We start from the raw sequence: 15,699 nt of genomic DNA, 5'->3' as shown, positions 1-15,699 counted from the left end.
TACTTCAGAGAGTTTGCTTGTATTAAGCAGCAATTCGTACCAACTGTACTATGCAAGGACATTGTGACGTGTATCCCAAAAAAGAATAAGGATGCTCAATCTTGTGACTCTTTTCGTCCATATACAGTTTGTTCAGTTATTGCAAAATTCTCTGAAAAAATTCTTCTTTTAAAAATCTCAAATAGGGATGATCATGGAGATCATCAGTTTGGTTTTCGTGTGGGTCTTGGTGTTGGGAATGCACATGCAGTTCTCGTGTCTATTTTGGAGATATGAAAGAATGAAGAAAACTTTATATGTTTGTGCAATAGATATTCCTAGAGTATCTGATTCAATCCAACACTCCAAAGCTATCTTAGCAATTTTGAGGAGTGGGGTAAACCCACTCGTTTGTGCTTCCCTGTGACAATGGTATCAAAACTCTTCTATAAATGTCCACGTCAAAAATATTTATAGTATTCAAATTTATGTGCATCGTGGAGCAAAACAGGGATTAGTGTTAAGTCCTACAATATTTAACAATGCCATCTGTGGTGCAACTCACAGAATGCTGCATTTTCTTATCGAGCCATCTATTGATGCAAGTCACCTTTTGTATGTAGATGACATTCTTCTGCTGTCTGATCATATGCAATCACTGCAGGCTGCTGTGAGCAGCCTTTATTCCGGGTTGTCTGACATCGGGCTGTCAGTTGCTTCTGCTAAAACTGAATTTCTCGCTTTCGGTTGTCATCACCCTCCCAATTCAAAAATTCAGATTGCCCCTGATAGAACTTTTGCCAGTGTTTCTCAAGTACCTTGAACTTAAATTCGGGACCTTGATTTGAGCAACAAGTTCACTAACAATAAATGCGTTGAGAGAGAAGTTGAGAAAGTCCTATGGACATTTCTCTAGAATTAAAGGTCAATTTGACAAAAAAAAAACTTGGTTGGCTTTATAACTCGTTTTTTGCTTCCTATGTATTTTTTCTGTTGTCATTATGGACGTTTTTTTTACCTCATCAGAACGTCAACAAATTTGGTCTGTCTTTTTGAAATTTTGTAAGTATTTTCTTTGTGTTCCTATTTGATCCTTTAATAGTTAAACTTCGAAATGTTATGGAGTTTTTTAGATATGTGATAAGATGCATGTTTTAGAAGGCAGATTCAGACAGCCATCTGAGTCACTTGTGGATTTTCCTTTGGGGTGTATTAATCGTTTGTGAGTCATTGTTAGTGTGTTTTTTCGTGTTTGTGATGACAAGTGTTTTTATTATCTATATTTCTTTCCCATACTTCTCTAAATACATTTTTTTATTTATAGAGGGCTCAAATAAATTATTATTATTATTATCATATCTACAATCTACAAAGTAAAAACGGAAAGAAAAATTCATTGAAAAAAATAATGACTACCTTAGATATAGGCAAAGACTTTGTGACTTTTGCATTCTTCATGAGATAGTTGAAAACTTTAACTTGGTCACCATCTTGAGGAGTGATATAAATAGGTATCTGGAATAGAAAAAATTACTCTACACAATTTTTGTTTCATAATTCAAAAGTGTTAAAACTACAAGGCATTTAAATTCGAACCATATTAGATCAAAAAGCCAGATGGCGTATTCAAATGGACAGCTCTTCATCCACTTCGGCTAATTTGTTGGCCTACTAATTTTATGTTATGCCATATCTCCTTCAAAGAGCTAAAATACAAAAGCAGCCACCTAAATTTATGTTGTCTCTTGTTCAAAGAGTTTAAGCAACTTTTATGTATAATTACAATTATATATATATATATATATATATATATATATATATATATATATATATATATATATATATATATCCACAAAGGGTACATCCTGGTGGGAGGGTGTAGAAAATTACCACCAGAGAAATCAAAACAGGAAGAGGAGCATTTATATTCCACACCTTTTCAGACACAAATTTTATCAAAATATAGTTGAACCAAAAGGTACTAGGCTAATAGTTATGCACATGCATAAGAAAGGATGAACCAAGGATTAGTGATGTACTGCTAAAAATTAGATAGAAACTGTCCTCTACTATACTTTGGCTCCAGTTGGTACAATAAAGCCTTGATTTCCTCTTTTGAGAGAACCTTGTTTGAGCTTCCACAAGAAATTTAATGATTTGTCAAGAAATGTCAGAGAAAACAAGTTTTTGTTCACCTTTTTTCCAAACATAGCTGGCAAATAGGTGCAATAAGTGAAGAATATGTACTGAAGAGAAAAGGGGGGGGGGGTGTAGGACTTAGCCCTGAAAAGCTGAACTTGGGGAAGTCCAATGTAGACTATGAGCAGGAATAGTTGACTTATCCCATGATAACAAAATATCAATATCCTTCAATACCCCTATTGTGCTATATTTCATTGTTTAAGTAAAAGAAACAGATCCTAAATACCTGGCCTTCAACAGACAGCATAGAGCCGCCAGAATAGTACTTTTGGTGTCATTTTGAGATTTTTCAGGGTCTGTGAAACTTTTAATACTTAAGGGCCCTATTTTGGCCCAAAAATGGCACTGCTTATGCTAAAAAAAAACACCTTTTATTTAACTTTTGAGCTTTCTCAATATAAGTACATTAAAATCAGTAAATGTCTGGTTATATAGAACATACTAGGCTCAGATATGAAAGGGAAATCTTGCTCTTAATGTGTCTAAAAATTTTCCATATTTCATTTGTGGAGTCGTTTTGTGGGATGTGGAAGGAGTTTTTGAGTCACTGTATATTGAAACTTTAGTCCCAGGAAAAAAGTTAGTTAGGCTATTGGGGAAGTTTGCCATGCTCAGTTCTATTTCAGATTTCTTAAATAATCTCAGCAAAATAATCTGGCTGGATGAAAAAATAAATGGCTGGTGTGAAACCAGCCATGTGACATGGTTGTCATTGGTAATGGCAATTTAAATCTTTTGGGTAATTTTCCTCTGTTAATAGATTTTCTTGCTGTAATGCTTCTTTATGGTATGCTGCTAGTGATGTTTAAAGCTACTAGAGCAATTAGTAGAACAGACACTCTAATTGACAACATTCTGTCTTCTTTACTAAGCCTCTGCTAAGTGAAATTTCAAATCACTATCCAATTTTTTTGGAAATAGCCCTTTTTGAACCTTTTTCAGGAAGAACTCCATGGTGAAAGAAGACTAATTATTGTTTTTCTGAAAAGAATCTGCTACAGTTAGAATTACCTCTGACTGAATAAGTGCAGGATGTGATTGACTCCGAGTCAGATTTTAACACATATTTTAATTTATTTTATGATTCAGTGAAAACTACAATGCTCCAAACTTGCAACCCTCATCTTCACAAGATCAATGAAAAACCTGAATATTTAAACCCTTGGAAGGTTTGCTCAAGAGCTTGAGAAGAAAAAATTGTCTTTGAAAAAACTGAAAAGCTTCATTCCAAGTCTGTTGCCTGGATAAGTATAATAGTAAAAGGAGCCTACTTAAATCAATTACTTGCTCAGCAAGGTCTGATTGAATTTTTTTAGAGTTTTTTTTTTTTAATATCACCTGCAATTCTTTTACTCTTAACTGAATTTGTTTGTGCTTCTTTTGATGTTGGAATTTTTCGGAAGCTCTTAAAAGTACAAGGATAATAGTTCTTTGAAAGGTGGCTCCAGATGCAATCCTTAAATTTATAGGCTAACCCCTACCCTGCCAGTATTCATAGAGATTTTGAAAAGGCCATACTATAAAGACTCAAAAACTACATTGATGCACAACAGTTCCTTTATGAATTCTAGTTTGAGTTTTGTGTTGGTCACATGACTGAGCATACATTTTGACTCCTTAATATATATGACCTTGTTTTAGGAAATCTTTGCCACCTTGGAGTATCAGGAATTGCAAACTCTTAGTTCCATTTGTATCCTAGAAAATGATGATTTTTATTGGCAAGAGTCCTCTAAATGATTTTGAAGTTTAATCTTGAGTCCCATAAGGGTTTATACTGAGCACAATGTGCATTCCAAAATTATGCTATTGTGTGTGTAACCCACTTTGGTTGGTAAACCCAGATTCCAGTCAAAATCCAATGATGACTCAGTTACATTAGATGACAACAGTACATTATCTATGGTAGCATTTGATCAAGTTTCACTAAAGAATTTTTTTTATTTTACTTCAGAGAGCTTGTGTTTTTTTAGAATTTCTACAGCTCTTGTAGGTTTTTGTGTGGTATATTTGTCACATGGGACATTAGCACATTAGTACTCAAAAAGTTAAGACTGCCAGGAATCTAAACAACCTGTTTAAGTTGAGAAAATACATCCCTCAAACCTATCTTGCAACTTCTTTTCTTCAGCTTGATCATATGTTTCTTGTTGGCATACTACATGGATGTCTACATTCCAGTCACACTCTTCTTCTCTCTATTTTTTTATTTGTAAATGTTTTAAATAGTAGGTGTTATTTGACAACCAATCAAAATTTTCCAAAGAGTTTCTTCTTGAATTAATCATGTAAGCTGGTCTGCTATCAGCTTCAGGAATAAAAAAAATTGCAAAAGAGGTAGAAGTGATAATATTGAAAGGAAACTGCTGGAGATGGAAGAAAAACACAAAGGGACAGTGGCATCAATTGAATATTTTTTATATTCCTACATTTTAGAAACACGTGTTTTGGGTATCTTCATTGAAAAATGCCTTTTTATTTTCATTGAAAAACTAACAAAGAACAAATTTGCCATGACCCACAAATTCCCACAAAAAAAGGAAAATAATTCCTCTGCAAAGGAGAAAAAAAGTTGCAAAGTGAAATTGAACAAAATTATTCCTTATAATAAGAGTAAATAAAGATTTGAGTGACCTGACAAAAAGGGTTGGCACATAGGAAGGCATCTAGATTTCAAAGACAAGGAAAGGTTAAGCTTATGTTCTTCATTGCCTGAGCCTTGTCAACTTACAAATGGGTGATTGGATCTTAATAAAATTTGATATTTAGAAGGACCTTGTGCCTCGGAGCTCTTATACCTGACTGTATCCAGTGATATTTGGGGAGTTGGAGGGGGAAACAGGAAATTTTGTAAAATGCTTAGAGTGAAGAGATTGAGATGAAACTTGGTGGGATGAATAAGCACAAGCATGCACAAAATACATAATTAGCATAACTACACTGAAGCTGCTCTCTTCAGGGGAGTTGAGGGGGGGGGATGTTAATTTGGAAAAATTGAGGTATTTTTAACTTAAGAATGGGTGACTAGATTTTTAGAAGGAGCTCACATCTAAGAGCTCTTATTTTGAATCCTGACCAGACGTGGTGATATTAGGGGGAGTTGGAGGGGAAAACCAGAAATCTTGGAAAATGTTTAGAGTGGAGAGTTGGAATGAAACTTGGTGAGTAGAATAAGCAAATGTTGTAGATACATGATTGTCATAACCAGACTGGATCTGCTCTCTTTGGGGGAGTTATGGGGGGTCAGTGCTTTGGTGAGTTTGGTGCTTCTGGATGTGTTAGGAGAATGAAAATTGTTGGGTGTGTCAGGGACCTGCAAAAATTGACTTGATAAAGTTGTTTTCCACAATTCAACCATCTGGGAGGTGAAGGAAAAGGAAAAATTAGAAATAATGAGCCATTTTTAACTTACAAGTGGGTGATCAGATCTTAATGAATTTTGATATTTAGAAGGACCTTGAGTCTCAGAGCTCTAATTTTAAATCCCAACCAGCATTAAGCCTCTGATTTCCCTTTTAAATCAATCTGTTGATTCTTAAAATTTTGCTAGAGCTCATGTCATATGAGCCCTTGTCAAGTGCCATATGAGCTCTTAGCTCTTGTTCTTTCAATATAGCCAATCATTTACATCCAATGGTTTATGCACTAAGAATACACTATTTATAAAATTTGTCTGTTGGGGTAAGTCAAACACTGTTAAAGTTATCCTATAGTGGCAGAAAAGTGTTGTCTGGTCTTTGTCTACAAGTCAGATTAGTGTAAGAATTGATTAACCATATTATGAAAACAGAATAGTAAAGGATATGAAATCTCTGTCCTTTAGAGGGCAGTGACCTTTCATCACCTTTATAAATCCTTGTATTATGAAAATAAATTTTTCAAAACAGATCTTCTGCTTCAATGAAGTATAAGGAAACAGTTTTCACCTTCACAACTTTGCTCAATCCTAATTTATATAGTTTCAAAGATCTGCAAATACATTTCCTAAATTTTGAAAAAAAAAAACTATCACTATAGCTAAAATTCAGCTCAAATAATAGGCATTGTATCTTCAGAACCAGGCTAAAACTAGAGAAAAAGAAATTGATAACTGAAAGTTGAAGTAAAATGTTGTTTTGTCAAAATTTTAATAGGTATAGACATGTTAAGTAGGCAACTTTCTAGTAGGCTACTTAGAAATCAGAAGAGGGCTAATATGGAAGCTTAGCAATACCTTCCCAGAGTAGGCCCATTTTTGGCCATAGATTCATTCTTGTAAGGTTCCTTTTCTTAACAAAACCCCTTTCCAAGATAACAAAAAGTAGCTAAACTATAATTTTATCATAATTTTCCTGGAACTCCTAGGTTATTCAAACCAGCAAAGTTAATTTTGTAAACTTAAAATTAAACAAAAGGCAACTCAAACTTATTTTATAGACTGGGCAAATTTCAAAGCCTTGGAAATAGGGAAGATGCAGATAAATAGATTTTAAATGGAATTACAATCTTTGTAAAGAATCCACTTACAATCCCAAGAACTACATTGACTATAGTCCAAGAAAACCAGAACCAAGCCTATGCCTAGACAAAATTCAGTTTGGTAAAATTCTAGTTAATTGACTTCTTGCTATCTCAGAAAGGGTTTAGGTTAGGAAAATGAAACTTCCAGGGATGGGTCTATATGCTAAAGTAGGCTATGTCCCGGGAAGGTATTTTGAAGTACCTACCTCCACTCCTTCTCCCTCTAGAGGGTCGTGAAATTTGCCTACATGACAGGTCCTATACCTATTGAAATTTTGACAAAACAACATTTTACCTTAATTTTCAGTTACTAGTTGCTTTTTCTCTGTCTTTAGTTCTGAAAATGCAATTCCTGTTATTTGAGTAGAATTTTGAGCTATATCAATGTTTTTTTTCTTCAAAATTTAGGAAATGTATTTGCATTCTTTAAAACCTTATAAAATGGAGTTAAGCAAAGTTATGAAGCTGAAAACAATTTTGTTGTACTTTAATTAAGCAGAAGATCTATTTTGCAAGGTTTCACTTTTATAACACACATATTTTTAAAGGTCATCAAAGGTCAGGGCCTTCAAGAGGGAGAAGCAGTGGAGGTAGTTGCTTCAAAATACCTTCCCGTGACATACCTTAGTCTGTAGGTTTATCCCTGAAAGTTTCATTTTCCTAACCTAAACCCTTTCTGAGATAGCAAGAAGTCAATTAACTAAAATTTTACCTTCAGTTTTTTATAAGAGTATTCAACAACTTCTTAGATACCCAAAAGTCAATGTATAAACCACAATTATGTAAGGACTAATATTTAAATTTTTACTTTGGTTCCTTCCTTCAGATCCATGTTTCACTAATTTAAATTACAACTCGAACCTTTTGCTGCCACCTAAGGACTCAGAATGATAGTTAGTATCGTTTCGAATAGAGCCGAAATTTGGCACGAAAGCATAGCCAACCAAGGATTAAGATCAGCAACAAAAGTAGGCTAAATAGTATCAATCCGGAACAGCTTGCTTTAGATTTCTAATGAGTTATTATGTTTCAATTCATCTTCTTTATCTTGAAGAATCAATATATTTGGATTATTGAATCAAAGATCCCAATTGGGCAAAACTATTGCCCATCTTTCTGGAGTTTATTCCGGGAGCATAATCAGTAAAATAATAACAGCCCAGTTGAGTGACAAGCCATTCCGCTCCCACCTTGTGTTTTACGGATTAAAGAGCAGTTTTGGAGACGAAAAAACAAGTCAAGTTTCCCTTCAGACTTTAGAGTCATAGTGACAAGCACTGTTGAAACGATTTCAGGTTCCTCACAGGTTATATTAAACAAATGGTTCTTTTATGTAAATGACAAAGTCACTATAGATCTAAGTAAGCAAGTAACTGGAATAACGACGCTTCTTGACAAATGAGGTCTCTGTGTCGACCCTGTAGTTGTTAGAGCCGTGTGCGATCTCTGGGTCCCATATTGCCAATCTAAAGTTAAACCCACTCAGTGGAGGATTCAGAGCAGCCCCCCCCCCCCAACGTAGTGGTGGAATTTCGGTTGGATCATCTCACTCTAGTTTGGGTTTGGAAGAAACTTAGTTTTTTTTGTAATTGGTTTTTAATGGTTTAGTTTTTAATAGGTTTTTAATTATTAAGACTGTTTCTTTTTGCAGACAAGTTTGAAACAATTTTTTAGTTACTTCGTAGTCTCTGTTAGGTTTTACTAATGACGCATACTCTTAAATTTAAGTTTATCAAGGGAATCTGTCCGTTTAACCACAAAAGTCAGCTGGAAGGCAAAACTCTTTATTTCGTAATAACAAGGAGGGAAAATTTTAAATCCTAACTTCTTTAGGCTGTCAAAATAATATTTCAGGTTGTGCTGTCACAACTGGGCTGAAAAACAAAATATTTAATTCTATTCATTGCCAAAACATTGCTACTTACTTTTTTTGGCGGTCTGTTTTGGTTCTTTGGGTTTGCTTTTTTGCGAAGCAGGGTGGTTTTGATAAAATTGTTTTTTTAGGGGATTTGTATAATAGGAAGTAAATGCATGAGAAGTGCAAATATTATTAATTTAAGTTTTGGATTTTGATTAGCAAATGGTGGCCGCTTTACGGCCTATTTTTATCTAAATAAAGCTCTACATTATATGACAAATCACATCTGTTCATCCTGAAACATTAAAATATAGATCATACTCTTTAAACTTTAATAAAATTTTGTCTGACTATATACTTAAAACTTAGTATATGAGACAAAATACCCCTTCAAAGGTTGGAGTAATCTTTTAAGAAGGATAGATTTTCAAAAAATTATTTATAAAAGAAGGCAAATAATTATGTTTTTATTTTATTATTTTTTATCTTGCTGGTATAGATGGGTCTCTGAATTCTCAGTTTGAATCAGTGGAATTACATTGGCTTTTTTTTAAACATTTAAAAATAGATAAAAGTAAAAAGAGGAAATTCACACAACTTGAGATAACCACGGAAACAGAATGCAACTGCAGCATTAATTTAGAATTTCTCACCTTCTCAATACCAACCAGTCACAAAATATAGTGATGTTTTTGTATAGGGGTTGCATATATTTGTCCATAAGATTGTCTAAACTGCTATATATACCACAGCTGTATATAACAAGAATAATAAAAAGCTTAACTCACTCGCTATAGTGGTCAAAAGTGCAAATGCTAAAAATTATGCAGAAAATATTAAATATCATATTTTTTCCATAGATGGTGAACAGCTTCTTATTTTTTTTTACGGCGGGGTGGTTTTTATAAATTATTATTTTTTTTTATTAATATTTTTATACCATTTTAATTTCAATGGATTTGTTATAACTTAAACCATCACCAGATTTTAAATTAAATTTACGACCATTTCCACTACCTACCTACAACACATAATTTCCAAGGTTCCCTTTTAATTGCGGGTATTTCTTTGTTCGCAAAGTTTATCAAAGCAACCTATTATGCGCCCCCCCCCCTAAAGAAAATCCTGGATCCGCCCCTAAACCCTCTGCACCATCACAGAACACATGATAAATCTGATAGTGTGTTTGTCCGTTTGAACTACAGCCGCTTAATGAAATTGGTAATGTTAAAAATAGCGCATGCTACAAAAATCTTGTTTTTATGCTTTAAAAACTCCGCTTTCTTTTTGTACACATCATCAACATAGTCTTGAAGAACGAAGGTTACAATAAACTATTTTGGTGTTGAAGAGCTCTCTAATATAAAAATACACGAAACACAAGAGGATCCTATTTAAAAAAAATCCACTTCCATCTAGTTTTTCACGGGATAATAACATCAAGTTACGTTGCGAAGTTTTTATTAAATTTTATTTCCAAAAACCCTACTAAACCGATTTTATACCTGGTAGACCTAATAAAACAGTAGAGGACAGTAAAACGTTGAATTTTTACGGCACTAGGGTTCAAAAATACTATAATATACTGGTGGTGACTTTGACAAATTTCGAGTAGATCTTCTGAATGACAAAGCAACTCAAAGAGCCTACATAGCTGCTCTATCGGAAAAGATCTCGGATCTCAATTCAAACTCCCCGCTACCTCTGCATAAGAGTGACATTGACAACCTGTTAACTAGCATCACGCAAATGGTTCGCGATGTCACTCTCTCCACGCTAAGTGTCCAGAAAGATAACCAGAAGCCTTAGATCACAGAAGAGATCATTCACCTATGTGACGAAAAGCCACCAAAGCCAACAACAGGCTAATGTCAACAACACACCAACAAGCTTGAAAAAGAAAACAAAGAGCAATACAAGCAACTAAAAAGAGCTATAGAGAAAGCAATATGCAGTGCTCGCCGTGTCTTTGTTAAAGAAAAATGTGAGCAGCATGAAACGGCTTTTAAGAATGAAGATCCACAATTCAAGTATAGATGAGTATGGGAACTGGCTAGAAAGAAGGACCATAGCGCTTGCTCCCTCCTTGAAGGAGCAAGCCCTTCAAGGAATATACAATTTAAAATAGAACCCAATGTGGATGGAAAGAGCAGTTTGAGAAAAAAACTAAGTTTAACCATCCTCCCTGACCTAGCTCTCCTATCCCGTTTCCCCGTAATCGCTACCGACCCAAGCCTCATCTCCCTTCACTCTAATATTTAAGAAGCTATCAGAGATATGAAAATCAAAAAAGCTGCTGACCGTCATAGAATACAGCCTTAACGTGTGATAGTGAATTTTGAATTTGATCTGAATCATAAAATCGCCACAGCTGCCTTGGAAGTAAGTCACTACGCTAAACTATGGTGTGAAACCACGGTAGTCAGTCTGTTACAACTACCAACCCATCAGACTGACTGGCCGTCCTGTACAAATAATGACACATGTCATGTTAGGGTGAATCCGAGCCATAGGTTCAGCCGTCATCCCAGAATACCATGTGGGTTTCAAACCAAATAAGTAACGCTCGATCAGATTTTCACAGTCCCTGGAAAAATATCTTGAACGACACCACAGTATCTACCAGCTCTTCATAGATTTCAAACAGGCCTCGTTTGGAGAGAAGACCTATGGGCCTATCTTCTTCACTTTAGAATTCCACATAATTTAGTCTTCTTCATAAAGAACATGTACACAAAGTTTAGAAGTAGTGTCATGACTGGAGAAGGCCTTACCAAAAGCTTTAAAACATCAACCGGCGTTCTAAAAGGTTTCTTGCTATTACGGGAGCTCTTCAATCTATTTTTAACTGCAGTGCTTAGAGTAACTGATATCCCATCTGGTGCCCTCATATGAGTGGTAATGATAGACAAACTTACTTATGGTGACGATATAGCCGTAGTTTTGAGCCTCTTCGTGATCTTCAATCCTGGAATGAAACTGCCTAGATGACAACCAGCGTTTTTGAGATGACCACCAACACCTCGAAAACTATGACCGTGCACTGCTTACGTCAACTGGATTATCAGGTAAACTCCAGAATCCAAATTGAATATTATAGCAAATAGTAGGTAAGTTAATTTACCTACCTTGGTAGCCTACTCATCTCCGACAATAATCACTCCAAAGACATTAAGAGATCTCTGGCACTTGCTATTTCCAACTTTAAAAGTCTTATATCCATCTAGAGGAGCAAGAATTATTCAACAACGCTTAAAGTGAGTCTATTTAACTCGCTTATATTTCCTAATACCATTTATGCCTGTGAGTCCTGGACGCTAACAACAGATGACATGTATCGTCTTGTTACCTTCGAAACAAAATCATTGTGACGTATTGTCGGTATCACGTATCACGATAGATCGTAATCCATCATCAAGTTTTCCCGTAAGCTCGACGTCAAACTAAACATCCTCGACAGAATAAAACCGCAGCAGTTTAGATGGCTAGGGCACATACAACGTATAGATAGCAGTCGTCTCCCGAGGAGAGCCTTTGAAGGCCGGGTACATGGTTCTCAACCTAGAGGGTGCCTCCCAAAGAGATGGATGAACAACTCCTCGCCGCTTAGCCTACTGGTGCTTCTCCGACCGACAGAAGTGCATTTTTGACAGAAGTGCACGTGGGAGTTGCACCAATAGAATGGTGAAAAAAGAGGCACCAAAAAGACTTCTATGGACAGATCGGACTTAATTAAGTAAAAAATTTTTTTTATTCATTTATCCCATTAGCTGCAAACAATACTATATGTTTACACCAATGATGTGTTTTCATTTTTTTAAGATGGGGACTCTGCAAACTTTCTTTTATTTATCCAAATTGAGCCTTCTTAGCTGTTTTTGATTCAATAATCAAAAGTGTTGAATACCCTATGCTGTGAAAAGACCAGCTCATTATAACCATTAATAAGGGTCATAATAATGATGAGTTTGATGGAACTTGTTTGATATTTTAGCCTTGTCATTTCAAAAGTTCATGAAAGGTTTCTGAAAATTGCTGAAGAAACATATACTGCACTAGATGGATCTCAGAAAATTTGACATTTCTCAAACTTCCCCCTTTTATCATAACTGATGAAAAAGTGTTAAAATACACCCAACATGTGGATGAATAATTTTTGATCCACAAGAAGCCGATCCACCCCAAATTCTAGGTGGATAAGGAGGAGGATCCTTATTTATAAGAATTGAGAATCTACATATTTTTTGCTCCTATAGGCCTAAAGCAATCTTATCCACTATCCAGTAGAAACCCTTGAATATAATCGTATATGAATCTATTACTTTAACTAAATATTCTTTAGGTGTTCGATTTTGCTATGACCTTCTTTTTTTAATAAATACCTGTCAAGGGTATTTAAAAGTTAGAGTTGTGTTTTATTGCCTTGACAAAAAGGAGTCATAAATAAAAAAAAAAACGCCAGAAATCAACGCAGCCAGACTTTTTCTCTTCATTTTTGTATTAATGAAAGTTTTTTTGGCCCTGCCAACATGCCCTAAAATTTTTAAGCTGACCAGCGAAATACTATAAATATTTTCACACTACGAAGCGATGCAACCAGTATTTTTTCTTCCCAAGATTGCTGTTCCCATTTAAATCCCCTTAATCCAGTCAATTGACAATTTCATGGGCATCTGATAAAACAATTGTTTGACTCGTGTTGGTTATTATGAATCGATACAAACTAATTATTTTTTCATATTTTCTTCTTTTACTCTTATTTTGCCCAATTTAAATACCCATCAACTTACAAGCCAATCAGACAAAGGAAACTTAGGCACATTTCAAAAGTCGCAAATCAATGCCGTAATTTTTTTTTATATTTTTGACTTCATTGAGGCTTCATTTTCTCAGTCTGCGTACCCTGTAAATTTAAACCAATCATAAAACAACAAATTCTTTGGGATCAGTTTCAGATGTCACATATACATATAGCCATCCATACAATCTGGCCCTGTAAGTTTTAAGCCTATCACAAATGAAAAAAAATTCAAGGACCATTTTTTTTGGGGGGGGGGGGGGAATTCGATACAGCCAATCAGTTAAAAATTTTTGTTTTTAATAACTATGTTTATTCTCTTTAGCTGAAATTATTTCTCAAGTAATTGCTGTGTTGCCATTTTTTTTAGTTGTTAAGGCTTAGGAATAGGAATCAAGAATATGTTCGTTTTTTTGTCGTTAGTAATCATAAATTACTGCAGCTCGCGTATTTTTTTTTTTTGTATTTATAAAGAATTTTATAGCTTTCATTCCGAGGCGGATCCAGGATTTTTTTTTAGGGGGGGGGGAGCATAATAGATTACTTCGATAAACTTGCGAACAAAGAAATACCAGCAATTTAAAGGGAACTTAGATAATTGTGTGTCATACATAGGTAGTGGAGCTGGTCGTAAATTTAATCTAAAACCTGGCAAGGGTTAAAGTCCTATGGTAAGGTTTAAAGGGTTAAGTATTGCGCATGGCATTTGGCTCTGTTTCGTTTTATATGAGTAGGTAGTGATTTGCAGCCATTCGCAATTTTCCATTTTTAGTGTATGTGTCTTTTTCTTTATCACTGTGTTCGCAGCCATAGTAGCTTTGCGGTGGGACGTTCTGTACATTTTGGGTCTCATTTATCTATTGAAATGAATTCTCTTTGTTTTAAGCTTTTAATTATAATTTGATTTTATTTCTTCATCTTTTCGTCTTTGGTTTAATATAGCTCTAGTTGAACAACCCAAAAAGTTTCATCTTGATACCCTTAGCCCTTTTTGGAGATTCAGGAACAATTCTAATAATACAACCTGTATATAAACAATGGGGAACTTGCATAATTTGTAGCCCTTAGCCTAGGGGCTGAGGGGGCCATGTCATTTCCAGAGGCATAGTTATGAACAAAATGGCTATGTAGATGTTCTGATCGGATGTCTTGGAGGGTTTATATGTGGGACAGCTAAAAAGGCTTGGAATGGGGTTTGGTTGCCCTTCAATCTCTTTTGACCTATGAAAAGGCCACTAAAACTTTCCATTTCCAATCGAATGAGGCTCCTCCAAAGTTTCTACAACTCCTTTAATATGAAGTGACCTGTTGGAACACGACGACGAAGAATAAGACAAAAAAAATACACTGAATCCATATCCTCTTTACTTATGCAGCACTATTGGCTGCAGTATTAACAAAAAAAAAAAAAAAAAAAAAAAAAAAAAAAAAAAAAAAAAAAAAAAAAAAAAAAAAAAAAAAAAAAAAAAAAAGATAAAGAAACAATGTTTTTTTAAAATAAAAGTAAAGAATGACATAAAAACTTAAAACAATGATATTATTACGTATATGAAGGGAGTTGCCCCCTCCTAAATCCCCGGTATTTATGCAAAATTTGACTTTTTGTTCATATTCTTTAAGAACGAATTCTCAAACACAAAAGCCGTTGAACTGGGATAAGAATTGTTTAAATCACTGTGAAACTTTAGCGCAGAGTGTCAAGAAGGGACAGCCCCCCCCCCTGATAAACGAATTAAATTTTGCTTGTTTTATGTTATGATGTCGTTCCTTTATTTCATTTGAAAAAAAATCTTGGTTTTCTTCATCGTTTCTCCTTTTTCAAATCATGCCCACATCAATCCAATACATGGCGAGAGTTGCGGCACCCATAAGCCCCATTGTTTGCTCTTAATCAATGCTTATAAATTGATTGGTAGCGTCCTAGATTGGACGGGTACAAACTTGACTGAGGATTAACATAATTTCTCTGTTACTTAATTTATTTTATGTAGTAACAAGTGACTAAAGCCATTTAATGCATTTGAAAAAGTTACTTGCAGGAGAATATCTAAGATAATTTAAGACTGATTTCAATTTGCAAATTAAAGAACATAGTAATGAAAGTGTTTCCCCCTGTTTTTGTAAACTGAGTAAATTTTCTCAGGCTTGTAATTTTTGCTAGATAACTTTAAACTTAACAAATTTTACAACTTTGGAATTACCATAGAAGTGGATTTTTTTTTTAACGTATATGTTGCTATTAAAGCCTTCTCAAGTTCTGGTTACTGCAAACACGAGTTGCTCCTTACGTACAGTTGGTTGCGATATTACTGTTTAAGAAATAAAAACAAACACGAATCCCAATGTCTCCATTTAAAACGTC

General features: G+C 34.7%; 2 protein-coding genes across 4 annotated transcripts in view; one reads left to right on the top strand and one right to left on the bottom strand.

Annotated features, from left to right (window-relative positions):
* Positions 1 to 7,535, bottom strand: part of LOC136026653 (DNA-directed RNA polymerase III subunit RPC5-like) — a 140,953-nt gene extending 133,418 nt beyond the window's left edge. For all 3 annotated transcript variants that reach the window (XR_010617377.1, XM_065703390.1, XM_065703389.1), the window contains exons 1-2: positions 7,490 to 7,535; positions 1,396 to 1,494 (exon numbers count right to left, since the gene is read on the bottom strand). Coding sequence is in view for 2 of the 3 variants with exons in the window: in XM_065703390.1 (XP_065559462.1) it covers positions 1,396 to 1,494; positions 7,490 to 7,513 (123 nt within the window). In the remaining variant the exon portion in view is untranslated. The remainder of the gene's footprint in view (positions 1 to 1,395; positions 1,495 to 7,489) is intronic.
* Positions 1 to 15,699, top strand: part of LOC136026655 (small ribosomal subunit protein uS9m-like) — a 507,124-nt gene that overhangs the window by 478,060 nt on the left and 13,365 nt on the right. The window lies entirely within an intron of this gene.

Source organism: Artemia franciscana, chromosome 4 (assembly GCF_032884065.1).
Source record: "Artemia franciscana chromosome 4, ASM3288406v1, whole genome shotgun sequence".
Taxonomy (NCBI): Eukaryota; Metazoa; Arthropoda; class Branchiopoda; order Anostraca; family Artemiidae; genus Artemia; species Artemia franciscana.
Note: the sequence above shows the minus strand (reverse complement) of the source record. Positions and strands in the feature narration are given on the sequence as shown.